Source organism: Vigna umbellata, chromosome 10, assembly GCF_029865625.1.
Source record: "Vigna umbellata cultivar VRB3 chromosome 10, Vumbellata_1.0, whole genome shotgun sequence".
Classification (NCBI taxonomy): Eukaryota; Viridiplantae; Streptophyta; class Magnoliopsida; order Fabales; family Fabaceae; genus Vigna; species Vigna umbellata.
Window position 1 is genome coordinate 13,282,936 of NC_142174.1, and position 19,713 is coordinate 13,302,648.

The 19,713-nt window shown below is 33.3% G+C and overlaps 2 protein-coding genes across 2 annotated transcripts; both read left to right on the top strand.

Annotated features, from left to right (window-relative positions):
* Positions 1–852: 852 nt before the first annotated feature.
* LOC124822178 (branched-chain amino acid aminotransferase 2, chloroplastic-like) lies at positions 853–6,985 on the top strand. The gene is made up of 10 exons (XM_047294152.2): positions 853–1,061; positions 1,139–1,230; positions 1,312–1,486; positions 1,728–1,904; positions 1,992–2,123; positions 2,610–2,708; positions 4,807–4,923; positions 5,718–5,813; positions 6,254–6,366; positions 6,671–6,985. Exons 1-10 carry the CDS (start codon positions 942–944, stop codon positions 6,783–6,785), a joined length of 1,236 nt encoding a protein of 411 aa, XP_047150108.1. The 5' UTR covers positions 853–941; the 3' UTR covers positions 6,786–6,985.
* Positions 6,986–16,258: 9,273 nt separating this feature from the next.
* On the top strand, positions 16,259–18,023 carry LOC124821752 (transcription factor RAX3-like). Its single transcript, XM_047293685.2, has 3 exons — positions 16,259–16,451; positions 16,616–16,745; positions 16,906–18,023. Exons 1-3 carry the CDS (start codon positions 16,316–16,318, stop codon positions 17,681–17,683), a joined length of 1,044 nt encoding a protein of 347 aa, XP_047149641.2. The 5' UTR covers positions 16,259–16,315; the 3' UTR covers positions 17,684–18,023.
* The last annotated feature ends 1,690 nt before the right edge of the window (positions 18,024–19,713 follow it).

Here is a 19,713-nt window from a genome sequence, read left to right on the forward strand (position 1 = left end):
TGATCATATTTAATTTTTTAGAAAAAAAATACATCTATTTGTATTTTTAATGAAGTTGATTACACAAGTAGTTAAAGTGCCTAATATAACCATTTTGATCATATTTTTTTGTTAAGATTAAAAACAGCATGTTAAAAAAGTGGAAAAAGTTTAAATTATAAAACGATAGTTATTTTTAAAAAGTAAAAACAACACATTTAGCAAATAAAATCAAGAAATTTTATTAGTCTTGTAAAATATGTCAACTTAATATTTAAGGATATATTATGTAACAAAAAATAAAAATATGTAGGTTGTAATTATGATTTTTTTTTTCAACGAATAAAATTAATTTAAACACAACAATTTCCTATTCATACACATATCTATATATATATATATATATATATATATATATATATATATATATATATATATATTATATATATATATATATATATATATATATATATATAGTCTATTCATGCTTTCGTGGACAACTAGCCGACAGTAATGGATTTATTAGATAAAGCATACAGTGTAGTGGAGTTTAGATAAGCATGAGCTTACTACAGGATGATCCAAACTCATAAAATAAAAATTGTAGTGATCCTCTGCTCTCAAATGTAAACTGCAGCCGATGCAGTTTGACTTTGGACCGCTCAAACAATTATTGTCAAACTTAAAATAATTTTTAATTTAAAATAAAGGAGTTTGGAGGGGTAAGAGTGAACTTAGAACAGTGTGAACTACCGCAATCCCATCCATAACAGTGAGTATCGCCCGCGTGCTTTTGAATCCATTGATTCCATTCAAATTACTAATTATAGCATTTATTATTGATTACAAAAGTAAAAAAGTAGAAGAGAGATTCAGAATCAAAGACGTAGATATAACCCACGTGCTGCACAAACCCTTCCATTGTTTGGAGAAGGAGAAAGAGGAACAGTGAAGCAAAGAAAATGGAGAGAAGCGCCGTCTCCTCACGCATTCGACTAACAAACCTGATCTGCCCTTCTCGACATTTTCCTTCTCTTCAATCGCCCTTCCTCTTCCCTTCTTCTCACTCTTTATCTCTCAAGGTTTTTCCCTTTTCCTTTCTCCCACTCTCTTACTGCTTTCTGTTATCTTCCCTAATCCATTTTCCCTTAATCTGCAGCTTAGTCAAAATCGCGTTCCTCTCACTTCGCTCAATCTTCTCGAAGCTCCTTCTCCTCTCAACCCTTCCGCCACTCTCTCTGATTCCTACAGGTCCTCTCTTCTCCGTTTCATCATTTTTTTTTCTTTTTAACGCTTCCGTTCTTTAATCGGAATAATATTGGAACGGAACAGTGAAACGCTTGACTTAGCTGATATAGAATGGGACAACCTTGGGTTTGGCCTTCAACCCACGGATTATATGTATATCATGAAATGCGCTCGAGGTGGAACCTTCTCCAAAGGTGAACTCCAGCGTTTTGGTAACATTGAATTAAACCCCTCCGCCGGAATTCTAAACTACGGCCAGGTTGGCTTATATTGTATTTGAGGCATTACATATTCAACTTCCGACTTCAGTTTGTTCAATTGCTTTTGACCTGAAAACAATGCTTACTTTATATTTGAATTTTAAGTGAACTGTGTTTGGTGCTACATTGAAATGTTCTAAAATTGAAATCCAACTAGCTGCATCGTTATTTTTATCATTTGTATTGAATTTACCTGGTGTGCTTGTTTTATGGAGAATTTGTTTCCCTGTTTCAATGTAGGGATTGTTTGAGGGTTTGAAAGCGTATCGGAAACAAGATGGGAATATACTCCTATTCCGTCCGGAAGAAAATGGTCTGCGGATGCAGGTAGGGGCAGAGCGGATGTGCATGCCGTCGCCTACTGTGGAGCAGTTTGTGGAAGCTGTGAAGGATACTGTTTTAGCAAACAAACGTTGGGTACGGGTGTTATGGAGTCATGTCATCGCCTTAGTCATTGTAGATTTTGTAATGACCTCAGGTTGATTAGGTGAACTTTGGTTTCAGGTTCCCCCTCCAGGTAAAGGTTCATTGTACATTAGACCATTGCTAATGGGAAGTGGACCTGTACTTGGTCTTGCACCTTCTCCAGAGTACACCTTTCTAATATACGTTTCACCTGTTGGGAACTACTTTAAGGTTTGGTATCTATTTTGTTTCATTGAAAGACAGCGTCTTTATTTATTTTTTTATAAGTTTTCCAATTTCATTATCTTCTTTGGGATATAACAAATTTTGATCCAAATACCCATGGCTAAGAGAAATTTGAACGATTTATTCCAATATAACTTATAGTCTGAGAGCTGGATATTATGAGAAATGAGATGCAACATCAATAGAAAATTAAATTTTTTTATTAGATTTTGCTGATATGATTGTAGCATGAAAAGATGAAGAAAATTTGCAAAAGTGTTCTATGGGTCCAGATGGTTACCACCTATTTTCTTTGCAGTATTTATTTTCTACTTGAACAACTTATATCAGTACAGTATCACCTTTTTCTTAATAATTATTATCTTCAACATATCATTGTCATGCTTGTTTCTTTTTCGCATCTTTTATTGTTGCTATATTAAGCACACTTGTGTCCCTCCAAAAATTAATAAAGTATCAATTTCACCACAGGAAGGTTTGGCCCCGATCAATTTGATTGTTGAAAATGAATTACATCGTGCAACTCCTGGTGGCACCGGAGGTGTGAAGACCATTGGAAACTATGCTGCGGTAAGCCAGACGGCATCCCTTTTTCCTCTCTTATTTGTTGTCACTGTCACTTGTTCCTACATGTTCTCTCTATCTGATTTTGTTAGATGTATCAGGCTTTGGTCATTTTTTTGTATTTTCCTATTTATAAATGCATAACCCTATGTGCTCTACATACATTAGGGATTCAACCTATGCCTCTATTATTTATTTTAGCATGGTATCTAGATCTAAGTTTAATCCTTGCCTGCCCTTCTCACTTTTCACAGGTGCTAATTTTGTTTTTCTGAAATTGTTCCTCTTCTTTTAATTTCCGACTTTGTTCTTAGGATTTTTCTTTTCCAGCCATTGTTTTTCGCCACCAATGTACTGCCAACTAGTCTAATCCTCCCACCATCGCCACCGTTTAGACAGTGACACCATGGTTGTTTCCGGCCAGGTGACCACCACACTGCAAAAATGGCGGCAATTGGAGCTCTGACGCACCTGCACGCATTGTCCCAGTCCTTGTTGGCGTTGCCATGCATGATGGTGCGTTCAACATTATTTCTGACGATGACTATTGTCAAACTTGTCTCTCCGTTCTCTTTCCAGAACTGTCACTTTCATCATGATTGGAGTTCGTTGGAACATTTTCACATTTTTATGGTTGTTTCTCTCTATTGGGAATTATTAAATCTCTTTACAATTTTCTCTGGCCTCTTCTGTTGTTCCTATGTCTGATCCGTCCATCTATAGTAATTATGTCAATTTGTATCTATCCATTGACAAATTAGATGGAATTAATTATGGTACCTGGCATCAAACATTAGACTTTGGCTTACGAGTTAGGTTATGTTGTTCATCTTAATCAGAATGTGGCTACTATTGCTGAAAAAGAAGCTTTCTCGTTGATTGAAAATTGATGTTCAATTATGTACTGTTGTCAAGTGTACTATTCCTTCATCACTGAAACGTATATTTCCTGCTTATGAGACCTGTTCAAAAGTTTGGGAATTGGCCAAATTGCCACACACCAATGATACTCAATGACTTTATGGTGTTTGTCAAAATAATCTAAGTATTGTTCCTAGACGTCTTGGCTTGATGGTACAATGGCTGAATGTTTGGATAAAGTTCATGCTCTTCTCCATGACTTCAATGAGTTATTGTCCTCTGTAAAGGCATACACTCTACCTGTAATCCCTTTCCCCACTATAATGTTTTTAGTTATCATAGGTTTTATCCATCACTATATACTTGTCTTTCATCTATTTCATTTGTGTCAATTCCAAAATTTGTAGGTGATGTCTTAGTCCATCCTAGTTGGCATCAAGCAATGCTTGATGAAATAAGTGCTCTTAAAAATAGTGGAACTTTGGAACTCGTTCCTCTACCTTTTGCAAAATTTGTTGTTGGTTGTAAGTGGAACTTTTGTTATCATAGTTGATCTTGATAGTACTATTGATTATCTCAAAGCTCGTCTAGTGGCCAAAGATTATAAACAAATTTTTGGGTTTTACTATGGTGACACTTTTTCTCTATTTGCAAAGATTGCCTCTGTTCGCTTATTGATGATACCCATGACTGTTCTTCAACGCTGTACCAATGATCAACTATTGTATGTTTTTACTAATTCATTTTAGGGACATAAAATTGATTGTATTTGTAACAAACATGGTATATACAATTTATATGCACTAATTTAAGAGGGAGTGTTAGATTTAACGGGTTTAGGCCAATCTCTTTGTATTTTCCTATTTATAAATGAATAACTGTATGTGCTCTCTACACATTAGGGATTTAGCTTCTCTTTTATTTGAATAGACTTGAATTTTTAAATCATCAAACAATTTTAAACTTTGGATTTTTCTCTTTTTCCATATTTCAATTGATATTTTATATTTATATTTATATTTATTTTCTTGTACTTACTACATATTAGACAATCGGTTTTTTTTTCTGCCTTCAGTTTCTTCCTCTTGCAATTTCTATATTTTTATCGACAGAACTAACCTGTATATGAGCTATTTCCGATGCTTGAGTTATGTGTTTGGTTTCTTAGTTGTCATTTCATGCCACCGACATACTTTACTACTCTCTCGATAAATTACTAACTTTCTCTGTGTATTCTTTGTAGGTTCTGAAGGCACAGTCAGAAGCAAAAGCTAAAGGCTACTCTGATGTTTTATACCTTGACTGTGTGCACAAAAGATATCTGGAGGAGGTTTCTTCCTGCAACATTTTTGTTGTGAAGGTATTGTAGTTAATCAACCAGTTTGAAATCAAGATCTTGTTTACACACATATATCTGTCATTGTTAATATGCATAGCTGTTACATTTTCATGCACTGAATTATTTTCCAATTGCCACATCTCTTTTCTCTCACAAATGCATGTATAATTTACCTGTTGGGATAGTAAGATGAATATCTTGTTGTAGTCAGAATTACCAATCATTCAAGTTTACTTCCGAATTTTCTATAATTTCTTGACTGAGCCCCATCATCTGATTTGAAGTATCTTCGAGCTATACTTCGCAAAAATTTTCAGTAATGGTAGTCTCTTGATCCATGATGCTTGCTTCAACTAGTCGGTGCCTTTGCAAATTGCAAACTTTAAACAACTGAAATCATCTCTTCTATGAATTTGCCTTTTGCTTGTCACCTTTTTGAAACGAGAATTTCGCCGTGATTTGTAATTTTCAGTTGTATAAGTCATGTTTGCTACAAGGTCAAAAGCATTATTTGGAGTCCACTACCCACAAAATTCTACAAACATATCTCTTTATCTTCTTGGTAGCTTTAGTAAAGGAATCTTTTTACGCAAGTCTGAACAAAATTGTTAGTTTCATATAAATATCTTTTTAAAAATAAGGTTTTTCAATTTGGTCTTCTCACAAGTTTTCTTGAACATGGATTTTTGTGTAAACTTCCTTAATGTTTTTTTTTGTGTATTTTATTGTTCAAGCTTTATTGCGTTGTTTCCAAGCACTATTCTTTTCATTTGAACTCACTATGTCTTGCTTCCATTATTCCTGTGTCCTTTCAGGGTAACCTTATTTCAACTCCCGCTATTAAAGGGACAATCCTACCTGGCATTACACGCAAAAGTATTATTGATGTTGCTCGAAGCCAAGGGTTCCAGGTATTCTAAATTCCAAGTTAAGGAGAGGGTTGATGAATACTGTCTGCTTAATATCTTACAATTGTTACATTTTATATCTCAATGAGCTATAATTTCTGAATTACTACTAAACAACGTTATCCCACTGAGTGGGATTGGCTATATAGATCATAAGATGTCATTGATCTCAGTTAAAAACCGAATTATCAGGGATATTATTCACCATGAGTCTCCTTCAATCATTTCTTTAATATCCCTTTGTTTAGGATTTGACAACCTAAATGTTTTTTTACTTGGCTTTTATAACCTGCTTATTTTTTTTTAATCACCGGGAAAATAACAGGGTAGAGGTTACAGTTTTTATTTAGACCTTAGACTACGCTGCTCTTTACTGTTTCTAATGCTATTAGCCACACTTTTTTTTTTCTTAATTTCCCACGGTTCATCTGATATGTGTGCAGGTTGAGGAGCGATTCGTATCAGTGGATGAATTGCTAGATGCTGACGAGGTCTTCTGCACGGGAACAGCTGTGGTTGTGTCACCTGTTGGCAGTATTACTTATCTTGGCAAGAGGTACATTGCAGTAATTGCGAAAGACAATTTGCACTTTGTACATTAACAGATATGAGACCAAATCAAAGACTTGTAATTCAAAAAATAAAAAATGGTCAGATGTTCGTCATTGATTCTTCCCCCGACCCCCCCCCCCCCCCCCCCCCCCCCCCCCCTCACACACACACACACCATTACCACCAGCCCCAAACCCAGCTTTAAACCCAGTAGTCTGTCAACTGAGTTTTTCGTGAAACTCTTCCAATCATTGCTTATAAAGCCAGTTTGAATAATTGGTTGACATTTTTTTTTTTAAATTCTGCAGGGTATCATATGGGGATGGTATTGGCGTGGTTTCACAGCAACTTTATACTGTCCTAACCAGATTACAGATGGGTCTTTCGGCGGATGAGATGAATTGGACTGTTGAGCTGAGATAAGCGCAATAAGAATTGTTCAAAGTTGCATGTTTGGCTGAACACATAATTGCTTTTAACATTTGCGAGCTCTAGAAGTTGCTTTCAAAATTTTACTATCAGTTATACATACGATTAGCTGTAGATAGTACTGTGCTGTATTTAATGCTATTGAAGGCTCTTGCCAGCTGAAGAAATAATTTTCAGTGGACTATTTATCTTTTTATTGGTTGAAAATTTTCTAGATGTGTTAATTGAGTACCTTGTTTTTCTTTTAACATTTTTTTGGGGCGGACGTAGAGAAAAGGGCACGGCACTAGTGTCTGAGTTAAGAGTAGAAAAGTAGGTGTAAAAGCAGGAATAGTTGAGGTGCTAAACATGCTCAATTGGTGAGCAGGAGTTTTTATATTATACAAGTTCGCGAAAACTGTTACCATGATGGAACTACCCAAAGGTTTTGAGCTTATGTTTCTAGGTTAATTCCTTTCCGAGATAGGAAATGGTTCAATTCTCCTCAGTTAATACCATAAATTGAAGTTGCCAAATCAAAAAGGTAGTTGATAATGTACTGTATCACTATCTCTGGGTGGTTCTTCCTGCACTTGATAATTTTTTTGGACTAGTTTTATTCATTTTTTAAATCGATTTTCCAGAATGTTACATTGAGATGAATATAAGGTGCAAAGAAATTTGCAATCCACTGTAATAATGGAATCTTGTATTGGAATTACATGGCGTCAACAGAATAAGCCCTGCACTCTGGAGTCTGAGACTGACGGGACCTGTTTGTTCCTTTGAAATCATATTGTACTCGATTTATCACGACACCGCAGTAACAAGTAAAACGCATTAACGTGGTGAAAGTTAGACCATGACATTTTGCACGATCTAAGGAGCAAATTAGAGTTTCAGTTTTAGTTCGTGGTAGGGTTGCTGTTACGTGTAAGGCTGATCTTGATGGTTGGGCAGGGAAATGGGAATTGAAGTTAATCTGAGGGAGGGGCAACCGAACTTTTTAGCATAAACAACTGGTGGAAATGGCTAGAATTTTTTTTTCTCCCTCTGGTTGTGCTATTGCAATGATCTGGTGACTATCTAGTATTCTCACAATATATATTTTTTGTTACTTTTTAATTTTTTTTCTGGATTTTTATTATTTTGGTATTACAGTGCTAGACTTATGGTTTAGACAGTTTGAAATTGAAGTTTTTATAGTTCATGTGCGTTGATCATTTAATCTAAAACCTGCATTTCTGTTTTTATGGATGAAGGCGAGACTCCTTGAAATGTATTTCTTAAAGTAATGTTTTATTCTTAGATTAAATTTTCATTTCTTTGTTTTCCTTTGTTACACTTTTTTGTATTTTTAGATTTTTTTTATACATTAAATTAAAAGTGTTTATATCACATTCAATAGTTCTACATAACTTAAGAGTCGAAGTCAAACGCAGTTTAAATACTTCTTTCACTTTCTAAACCGTTTTTTAAAAACAAAACTTTTACGGAGTTTCATGTGTCAAAGTAAACAATGCAATACCTTGTATGTATCATGATTGATCTTAAAAATATCACTCGACGAACTCGAAATCAAAACAATGACATTCCTATGAAACTGATTATGATACATTTTTTTCTATTAAACCTTTTATTAGCGAGTCATTCTCTTAGAGATCAACTTTATAATGATTAATTTTAAAGATGTTATTCGACACACTTGGGTCATAACTTAGAGATCAACTTTATAATGATTAATTTTAAAGATGTTATTCGACACACTTGGGTCATAACAATAAAAAATGATTGATTTTAAAGATGTTACTCGACACACTTGAATCATACAATAAAAAAAAAAGAAATTGGTATGACATGACATGGTCCATGTAGAAAAAATTGGCTAAATTTTTTTGAGTTTTTTTTTCTCAAAAAATTGTGATTTCACTTTCTATAAAATGGCCAGTTATCTTCATTTTCTTCGCTAATTAGCATAATCTGTTCCTTTTACTCTATTTTGAATTCATGTTTTTGGTCTTTTCTTCTACTATATTAAAAGCTTGCATTTTGTTGTTTTCCGATTAAACAGCAGTATTAAACGATTGATTTTATCTTAAAAGATACAAAGTTAATTTTATTCTTAGAAGTAAGTTTCCTTCAAGTTTGAAATAAAATTATACTAATTTTAGAAAAACATTTTGATTAATTTAAAAACGTTTAAACATGACTCGCATTGAAATAAAACTTCATAAAAACTATTGGAATAGTTGTTGGTAAAAATTAAAAATAGAGATTACATGTTGCACACCAGTTGCTTATTAACATAAGGTTTTTTATTAAATGAATTCCCCTAATAAAGTGAACGAGTTAACCCAATTAGCATTATCATAAAGTATTACCATGACTCTGGGCATTGTTCAAACATAGAAAGAAATAAAGAATGATGAAAATGAAATATTTGTTCTACTTGCTTGCTTCTTATGCTTTTCAATCAATAATGAAATAATAAACTAATATTAGATAAGATGTAGAATGAAGAATTAGTTACCCATTATGTGCTACGCAGGTGTCTCCTAATCCGCAGACTATGCCACTATCAATGTGGATACAATTTTCGTTTTCTCACAAACCATGTTTTCTTTTTCACATGTAAATGCAAATCTCAGATCTCTCACTTTGTCTCGTATATGTCCTATTCCTTTTGACCTCTGTTTCTCCATTTTCATTTTTAAACTTTCTAACTCCTCATAAAGCAACTGCAGCAAGAGACCTGAAGCTCACTCATCACAATCTTTTTCACTGGGAAAATAAGTGCATTTTGATAACACACAAGAGATTCAATGCTTTTCTTTCCTTGTGTTCAGGAATCAGAATGGAAGAATCACAATTAACAATCATTATTAATTTCTAATATCTAAATTTATAAACAATCAGAAAGGATTTCAGCACCGAATCGAACCAAAGTTTTAATCTTTTCTATTGTTGTTCATCTGGGACAATTAACATATGCACTGCATAATTCACTTGGTTATTAGGTTCTCTCACCTTGTCAGTTTTCTTTTAAATGTTTTTCCCAGTTTCCATTCTATGTTGGACTGGGTCAAAACTCTAGAAGTACATACTAATTCATGCTTGGAGATGTTACACAATCATTCGGTGTATACTTAAAACTGATTCTTTCGGATAGAAGGTGCAGTTCAAAACATTTTACTAGAAGCTTACTTTTGCTGAGTAAATTACATTTAAATACAAGACATGTTCGTTGATGATAGAACATTCACTGCTACTGTAACTTACGTTAAAACCTCTGTTGGCCGTTTCAGACATTTGGATTTTCAGCGTCACACTTGGTCTTATTGTTGACCAAGTGTTCTGAGTTAATGTGACAGTTGAAACAATAGTTACAATTATTCTCTGTCACGATCTGGTCACGGTTTGCATATCAGACTTTCTAGAAACTAGTTAACTGAATACAAAAATAGGTGCAAATTATATATATATATATAGCTGAAAATTAACATCATATACAGTATAGGAAGATGTGATATAGTTTATCACTGAGAGTCAGTGTCGCTATTGCATTAATTGTAGTAATGTAGGGTTGATCCACGGACTAAAAGGAAAGAGAAAAACGATAATCGTATCTCTTCATGTGAAAGTACAATTAAGATGAGTTGAACATATTGCCTTTTTGGTTAGTCGAGGGTAGTGAAGGAAGATCCTTGAAGTTAGATGGTAATAATGAAGATATGACTGTGTCAAAAAGGCTGTGTCTCACACCAGAAACTAGGTCTACGATTACGCACGCAAAGCGTGGAAATAGAGGAACTCTTCCATTCTACTTTTTCTCCTTGTTGAAAAGAGAAGGCAGTTACTTAACCATGGTTAATTGATTAAGGCGGAATGACGAAGAAAATGAGTGAGAAGTGAGAGAAGTGATGATGGTGGCCAACCACCATGACCGTTTCCTTCACTTCTTGAAAAGTTGCCTACTTTTCTTTCTTCCATAACTTTCTTTTCTATTCACAACTAGTCCCAAAATTCAACTCCTTTTCCTTCACTTTCACTCATCTAAATCTCTTCATCAATTTTAAATGCATTCTATCTTTAGTGCCATTTTTTTAAATATATTTTCGTAAAGTAGGTTATTTTTTTATGTAAATTTTATTACACTAATTCTCAAGGTAATCAACAAATAATTTGAAAACACTTAGTCAAATAATTGCATGGATTTTTTTTCTCTATTAAAATTATATTTACAATTGCGATTGGTATTGAAGTCAGGTTAATTTTAAACTGAAAATTATAGAAGTTACGTATTTTTTATTATTTCTTCGATACCTCTAATAATCTCAGGAGTAAAAGCTTAGAATATATATATTTCATTTTTTTAGTCCTTCCAAACCTCTTTTTAACGGTTTGAGATTGAAATCATATTTATACTACATTATTAATTTAAAAGAAAAATAAATTTACTTTGTTTTTCGAAAAAAATATAATTTTAAATTTTTCAAAGAAAAAAAGTGTTACTACTAATATTTAATTATTTAAATCACCTCCCAACTATTAAAAATTGATTAAGTCATAGCAAAGTTTCTATATAACCCATAGAATACTCGTTATTATCGATAAATTAATAATGAATAAGAGAAAACTATTTTGAGAGGTACTCTTATAAAGTTATAATTCACGACGTAAGAGAGGTGATAGTGGGAATCCTAGTTGTTGACTACCTGCATACTCAAAAAAGTAATTCATTAATAATGTTGTCTTATCTTTTATTTTATTTACTTTTTGGATAAAGGCTGCTAAGATAGAATCCCATGTGCTTTTCCTAAGATAATTTTCCTTTTAAATATAAATATGAAAAAATTTATTATTTAAATGAAAAGTCAGTATTTCATTTTATTTTATCATAAATAGATAGAAGCATAACTATTTAAAATATTTATGTTATGAGATAAAAAAAGTTTACATTTTTAATAAAAATCTTATTTTTCACTGCTTAAAGATCCATTTGAAGAATTTCGCTGAAATTTTCTTGCTCTGCCGTTTTCTGCTTTTTGTGAATGTTTTTGTTATATAAAATAAACCTGAAAGAAAAATAAGAAATGAAATAAAAAAAATTAAGAAATAAGGAAAAAAAATTAAATGATTTAAATTGAATGAAAAATAAAATACAAAAAAGCAAAAATATATTTCCTATTTATTATTTTTAATTTTATAAAATAAGGAAAAAATAAAATAAATATGGTACAAATCATCTTTAACTTCTTATAGACAACCCCCTGCGTCAATTATGTTTAAAGAATTTTAATCCTGGGAATGTATATTTTATACTTAATTAATTATTTTAATTAAAGAAACATCACATATATTATTCAAAAACAATGGTATAACTAACATTCCAAAAATACAGTGTAAAATCATATACGAGAATCATCACATATTAATAATATTACATATCAGTTCTACACAGAACGAGATACTATTATGGCCGAACGACCTTACATAATAACAGGGAATTTAAAACCACTACTCTAGCTACTACTAGACTGAACGGTGTACAAAATAAAGTATACCGAACAATCTTACAACATATAAAGCTAATAACAGACCAAACGTCCTTAAGGTTCGGTCTTCACTTCTGCCGCGTCTTCCAATACTTCTTCCAGCAGCTCTTCTCCTTCTGCTCACATCCACACGAATGATCATTGCAACAGGACAACGACAGGACGCACAACACAGACAAAAATAATAAACAGGGTAAGTTTATGTAATTTAATTTATTCAATCACAACATACAACATTCATAACAAAACCAACAACGACCACATCATAATTCATACATCCATGCATGCAAATAACGACCACATGACTCTGACTATCCGGACTGTATGAATCCTGTGTAGCTACGACGTTCGTGCATCCGGGTGATATAGTAATTGGGATACCCTCAACAGCTGCCACCCGAGGTTGATCTGTTTCGTCCAAGTTAACCTTATGGACTAAGACCTCCTGCCATTCCCACACGTGACTTACTCCTCTCTACATGAGAACGAGTAATCATGGAATATCAGGATGAACACCCGTTAAGCTTTGCCCACATTCATACTTTACCAATCAATAACCACTTTCTAAGATATTTTTCCCTGGAATACTCGTTCATAATCAACTATTTCATACACATCACATCTCAATTTTCCTCATACTTAATCATCCATACATTCAAAGGAAATAAGATCATACGCTCTTATCATAACCAGAGTACGACTGGAATGACGCTTCTTAGAAATTAACGAGACTGAGCGCTACTCATCTACTACAATAAACAGACTCCTAAGAGTTCAACCGAACGCCACGAAGCTTAGGCCGAGTACTAAGACTCTAGGCCGGAACACCTTTTAAAGACCAACACTGATTTACACTAAATACTAATACTGATGAGAAACTATGAATTAACGAACGCTAGCTAGTTTGAATAAAGACTCTGATTCTAAGCACAATAATACTATATTACAGAAAACAAGACCCAATGCTTGGTTTAAGACCGAGCCCTGTAGAAATCGAACACTATTGGACGAGCGCTGGTCCAAGACCAATTGCTTATAAACTCACAAAAAAAGAATGAATATATATATATATATATATATATATATATATATATATATATATATATATATATATATATACCATTGGGCCACCACTTATTCTGAATGAAAAGAACGATAATGTCTACGACTTTATGTAGTATATAACACATTAACTAAATTATTTAGGAAGTCTAAAGAAGAACTTAACATGAACGGACGCTCAACGAAAACTGAACGATGAATACAAACTCTCGATCACAGATTATATATTCCTATATAATATTACCGAAAGACTCTTAAACACTATCTCTAACTCATGATAATTCAAGTAAGACCATGCACTCCCAAGAAGATTCGAACGCTCGCTAATGACGCTCGACCCTGCTAAACACCTTTGCTCATAATACTACAATTCGAAGATTAAACTCTATCCCAACTCAGTTCACAGCGTATATCATACGTCCATCCACACATCCAAACCAGCAATACAATCATATTTCGTACTCATCAAATAATCACACATATCATGCAAGCATACAAACATTCAACACAACAAGCTAAATTAAATTATATAAGCTTCCCTTACCTCTAAGCGTGACCGAACGTTCACAATTTGAACAGAATAGCTCACCACCAAATCTCTTAGAAGACTACGATCACGATTTACGAAACTAACCAAATGAAAAGACCAGGAAGGCGTTTAGAATTGGGTTAAGGAACTCAGGTAACCGAAAATTAAGTTTGCATGTACAGAAAAATCACTTGGCTGAGAGAGATGAACTTACCAGTCCAGAATCCAAAACTGATCGGTTCAAACGAACGCCCTCGACGCCGGGAGTGTTCAGACGGTGCCTGAGAGGTGATCGGAAGAAGAAATGGTGAGGTTTTCTTAGAGAGAAGGAGGAGATTTTAGAGAGAAGAAGGAGAAAATTATTTTCAGTAGGGTGGGAAAAAAGAAAGGCATGCAGAGAAGTGACATGACATTTGAAATTTTGTCTTAAATACTGCCGTCGCCCAAAACGAACGGCCACTCCCTTGCAACCACCTGTTCTCCACTAACTGAGACACTCACTCACTTCTTGGTACATGGATCCCACTACTTGGGTTTTTGAGTGTGTTTTAATGGAGTGTGACATATGCTACTAATTCAAAACAATATAAGTTTATAAAAAATTGTAATCGTGAGCTATTTTCGGTCTCCAAAATATGTTTAGATAAATAAGTTTATCTATTTTTAAAATTAAGCAAATTTCGTCTTTCTCTATCTATTTACTTTGACTTAAAACATTCAAATTTTAATTTTCTACTCAAAATTTCTGTACCTTTGATTGGACTAAATTGTTTTCATTTTCCTCCAAACTTACCAACTAAAACATTATTTTTCGCAAAAAATAAAAAGTCACATATCTTTCTTTTTCAAACTTTAATTTCGCACCCTACTATGGTTTTCTAACTTCATTCAATGTTTGCTAACTTTCTGCTAAATATCTAAAGTGATTTAATAAATTCATCAGAAGTCCGAAATGTTGGACGTAAAATGAGAATTTAAGGGTAGATAGAAAAAAATTATCATTGTTTTTTATTTATAATTGCAAAAAGTATCACCTTATTTCATTTTTATTTTTAAAAGTTTACGTAGTAATATAATAAAAGGTCATTTCCTAATTTTCTATAGAATAAAAAAAACAAAATATCTTGAGGATAATTTTTTTTAAAATGTAAATTTCTTTCACTATGCGCGTTGATACATTTACAACCACTCAAATGCGTACTCTCTCTACACAATTGATTTATTAATTTTTATTTAACAATTTAGTTTATATTTTATTTAAATATCTTAATTTAATATTTTATTATTATTTGAAGTTGTTAAAAACTTATACTGTAAATGTATCTAAATGAATGTGAGAAAGAGGAGAGAAGCCATCAATATTAATTAGCCCTAATTTACGTGAGACTGTCCTATTATCATTATAATTGGGAGGATGTGATGAAACTTGGTATATATATCACTTTCATTACACAAAGATATCAAGCACCAATCAGATTAATTCCATATTATATATTTTAGTAATGATTTATATTTATTTCAAAATAACAAAACAAATATACAAAATCGAAAGCTTTCTTCAACGTTTATGTTTCAAATGTGGATAAATTATCCATTATGATTGAATGAGTGAACCATAGACAGTTCAGAACTTCTTTTTAGCATTGGTAAAAGGTTTGAAAAGTTGTGGTAAAGTCTCACACATGTCGTCCCCATAAGATTATCATGAGTGGCCAAATGGAGTAAATTGTTGAACTGATTTAGGTTTTTGGTAAAGTAGTTCCATATGACAAACATGAACACTCATTCTGGTTCTTTATCCAAGAGTCACTCATCTGGGCATTACGTAATCAAAGAAAGAACCATTCAACGAAATGAGGTTTCACCGCTTTAACCTTTCACCTTTGGTCCCACTGCTTGCACCATGCACGAGGTTTATGATCACCCTTCCACAACAATAATTCATATCTTCCTTCCTTCAACAAAATAATATATGAGAGAGACTGCATGATGATGATACATAAATAAAGAGTTATACATTATTCATATCCATGCTTTCTGTAAACATTTTCTTATAATTCCATTTTTAATTATAGAGTATACATAGTAAGAAGGACAAACAAAAATAAAGGTCTATTTCCAGCCATTATTTTAAGCATAAAGGAATATCTCTTCCTTCCTTCACCTTTTTGAAACCTTCCAAAGCTCTCTCTCTCTCTCTCCTTCTCCAGGCTATTTCTCTCTCCTCTTTATCCCCCTCTTAATATATATATATATATATATATATATATATATATATATATATATATATATATATATAGAAACACACCATTATTATCGTTATACTCAACCCATAAGAAAGATTGGCTTACTTGAGACTCAGACCAACTGACACAGAGAGAGAGGGTGGCAGAGCAGACATGGGAAGGGCTCCTTGTTGTGACAAAGCCAACGTCAAGAAAGGTCCATGGTCACCTGAAGAAGATGCTAAACTCAAGGCTTATATTGAGCACCATGGTACTGGTGGCAACTGGATAGCCTTGCCCCAGAAAATAGGTTTGCTCTCCATCTCTATTCATCAATCAACACATGTCGATTAAATATTATTGCAAACCAAACTTCTCAATTACATATATATAATGATTTAACTTGCCAATCTTATTTTAGAACACAGAATTCTTTAGGTTGTTTCTTATTTTCTTTGTATGTGTGTGGTTTAGGCCTTAAGAGATGCGGGAAAAGCTGTCGTCTTAGATGGCTAAATTATCTTCGCCCAAACATCAAACATGGGGGATTCTCAGAAGAAGAAGACAACATCATCTGCAGCCTTTACGTCAGTATTGGAAGCAGGTAATTAAATAAGTTCCCTATTGATCTGCTAAAATTAATTTGAATTCGTTATTCAAGTTAATTAAGGAGTCTCTATTTATGTAGAATTAAGCAGTGTCTGATGTAAACTTGAAACCCAATTAATTGATCGCTTAGAACTTGCCGGAATACATACATGCAGGTGGTCAATTATAGCAGCACAGTTACCAGGGCGCACAGACAATGATATAAAGAACTATTGGAACACTAGGCTAAAGAAGAAGCTTCTTGGCAAACAAAGAAAGGAACAGCAGATTCAAGCTCGCCGTGTCAGCAACAATCAGCAGAAGCAAGATGTGAAAAGAGAAACCGAGAATTTGATAGCAGCTTCTGAAGTCATCAATCAAGTCCCCTATTGGTCTGCAGAATATTCTTCTTTGCCTCTCCCAGTGACTGATGTTTGCTTTCAACACTACAGTCTGAACAATCAAACTTCTCTCAGAAACTTGATGGTTAACAAACTAGAGGGAATTAGATTTTCCAACGATCATCATCAGCAGCAGCAGCAGCAGCCATACACCAATGCATGTGAAATTCCCTCCCTGCCAAACCAGGTTTTTCCAACCATGGTAAATCATGTGGCCGTCGTGAGTGATGAAAACAATAGCGTCCCTTATCAGCCATCAAATATATTTCAAGGGTTTGAAAACTTCCCGAGTGATTTTTGCGAACTGGTCTGCGTGAACTCGCAAGAAATGGATCGGTCAATGGAGGGTTTTAACTACGGAAGGGAATCCATGGACGTCATGAGCAATGGTGGTAGCACCAACACAACTTCAACAGAAAGCACTAGTTGGGGTGACATGAACTCTTTGGTCTACTCACCTTTGGTTTCTGACTACGAAGGTTGCCGACAGGGAAATCCTGGAGATGTTGTTGGTTTCGAAGAGTGTAACTACTTTGGAATGCAGATGCAATAACAGCTCTGAATACGAGGTGGTGTAGACGTAAACTTGTACCACTAAAAAAGAATTGGTATTGGCCAAAACCCTAATGAGTTCAGTTTAATTCGCTTACATAATTTGTTGGTTTCGTAGTTTCTTGTTTCATTCAAACTGTTGCGAACATCTTCCACATGTTTATACATATTGAGCACAACTCTTTTGTTGAGGATTTATTTTCTATATATCTATAACCTTATGTATATGGATGGTACAGAAGGAAAGAATCTTAGTAATAGTGCGAGAGCCTTGAATTCCTATAATGTGTCAGTTTTGTACTGCAGCTGGATCAAGTGCAGTTTGTTTGGATACGTGCATATGTTTATACCACAAGATGCAGTTTAATTATGATTTTCATTTATGGTGATGTACTTGGATTGAACGAAAATCTCAGTTTCTATTGATTGATTTGTATTTTTCGCAAAGTTCATTTGAAAAGCAAAGCAAAAGCTGTGGGAAGTTTGAAAGGTGCATAACATTTTGGCTGTGAGTTAGTTAGATTTAGCAACGGAGGCATCAAATATATGGCTGCATTCTTTTATAGTTTTGTTGATGTCTGGTATTTAGTTGGCGTACATCTCATGTGAGTCCAACTAGAAACTATAGAGCATTAAGCCTCGTTGTCCCTCAACTTGGATGCCTCATATAGAATCCGCCTGACAATAACAACACATACTTTTACTTCCAACTAAAACTATGCACACGTACCCACTATCCCTTTTCTTCCTGTTCATGCATTCAAAATCATAAACCCTTCTTCTAAATTATTCTCTCTTTCTTCCAACTATTCCTTTCCAAATGTATAACTCGAAACTTTTCCATCAAAATCAATCGCCTTATACGTAACACTCAAAAAGTACCACCACAATCAGAATCTTGGTTAACTTCTCCTCAGAACCACCACATTTTTCACTCTTTTTCTGCAATATTTCTGAGCCTTCCATTTCTAAAAGTCTTTCTTCAAAATTTATTGAGTATTTAATTTTTCAAATGGATATGTTGATTCGTTAGAGTTGATAACACAATTGTCAATCATTAAACTTGCGCACCACCAAATGTTTAAGGTTTTTTTAGTCCTTATCTTATTTGTGTCATTGATAGTGGCAAAGTTGTTCTGGTTGATGTGATCCTCCGTGCATGGTTCCTTCGCTTGAAGATAAGGAAGACCCATTTTCCAAAGTGTCAATGATGCAGTAAAACCTTTTGTTGGGCTCACTCGTTTCTTGGGTGATTTAGAAAAAGGGTTGTTTTGGCTTCTAACTCATTATTAGAGAAGCTTTATTTAACTTTTAACTAAAGAATTTAATATATTTTTTTGTAAGTAATTATTAATTAATTGTATAACTGATATCGGTTACTAATAAGTATTCTTAAAATTATTTGTGCGCGAAAGAATTTGATGAGCAAATATTTTATACTTAGTTTGTTCATGATTAATTACTTATAAATTCTCTAAATAGAAGATTGTTGTACTCATTCATTATTAATTCACAATAATTCCATTTTAGAGTTTCTTTTCTTTTTTAAGCTCCCAAGCTTCCGAGTGTCTACATATATTTATCAACAAGTAATCTATTATTATTATTAATTAATTCTTTACTGATAAAAATAAACAATGTTAGCATTCTACAACATCCAAAATTTGGAACGTAATTAGTTAAGTGTTATTGTAGAATATAAACCAACTATAACTCGATATAAATTTTAAGAATGACAGATAATTTTTGTAGTGATTAAAAATTTGTTAAAAATAAACTTAACCTAAATTTAAAGAAATCAATAAAACATTTAAGCATTTAGTGATTAGTTTTCCAGTAAGGATGGGAATAGGAACACAAAATCCCCTTAGATTTGAAGAGATGAATATCATTCTACTCATTTCAAAAACGTCTTTGAAAATTTAAAATTAATAAAATCGTAATTAATTTATACGCATAGAAATGAATTTTATGTCCTTTTATTAATAGTTAACTTATGTAGTTTTATTTTTAATAGAATTCAATATGTTA

What these genes read in the sequence shown, in the direction of transcription:
- LOC124822178 (XM_047294152.2), top strand. Translation starts at nt 942, where the DNA reads ATGGAGAGAAGCGCCGTCTCCTCACGCATTCGACTAACAAACCTGATC. An exon ending in CTCACTCTTTATCTCTCAAG is followed by an intron (nt 1,062 to 1,138) that starts GTTTTTCCCTTT and finishes CTTAATCTGCAG; the next exon opens with CTTAGTCAAAATCGCGTTCC. An exon ending in ATTACTTATCTTGGCAAGAG is followed by an intron (nt 6,367 to 6,670) that starts GTACATTGCAGT and finishes TAAATTCTGCAG; the next exon opens with GGTATCATATGGGGATGGTA.
- LOC124821752 (XM_047293685.2), top strand. Translation starts at nt 16,316, where the DNA reads ATGGGAAGGGCTCCTTGTTGTGACAAAGCCAACGTCAAGAAAGGTCCA. An exon ending in AGCCTTGCCCCAGAAAATAG is followed by an intron (nt 16,452 to 16,615) that starts GTTTGCTCTCCA and finishes TGTGTGGTTTAG; the next exon opens with GCCTTAAGAGATGCGGGAAA. An exon ending in TACGTCAGTATTGGAAGCAG is followed by an intron (nt 16,746 to 16,905) that starts GTAATTAAATAA and finishes ACATACATGCAG; the next exon opens with GTGGTCAATTATAGCAGCAC.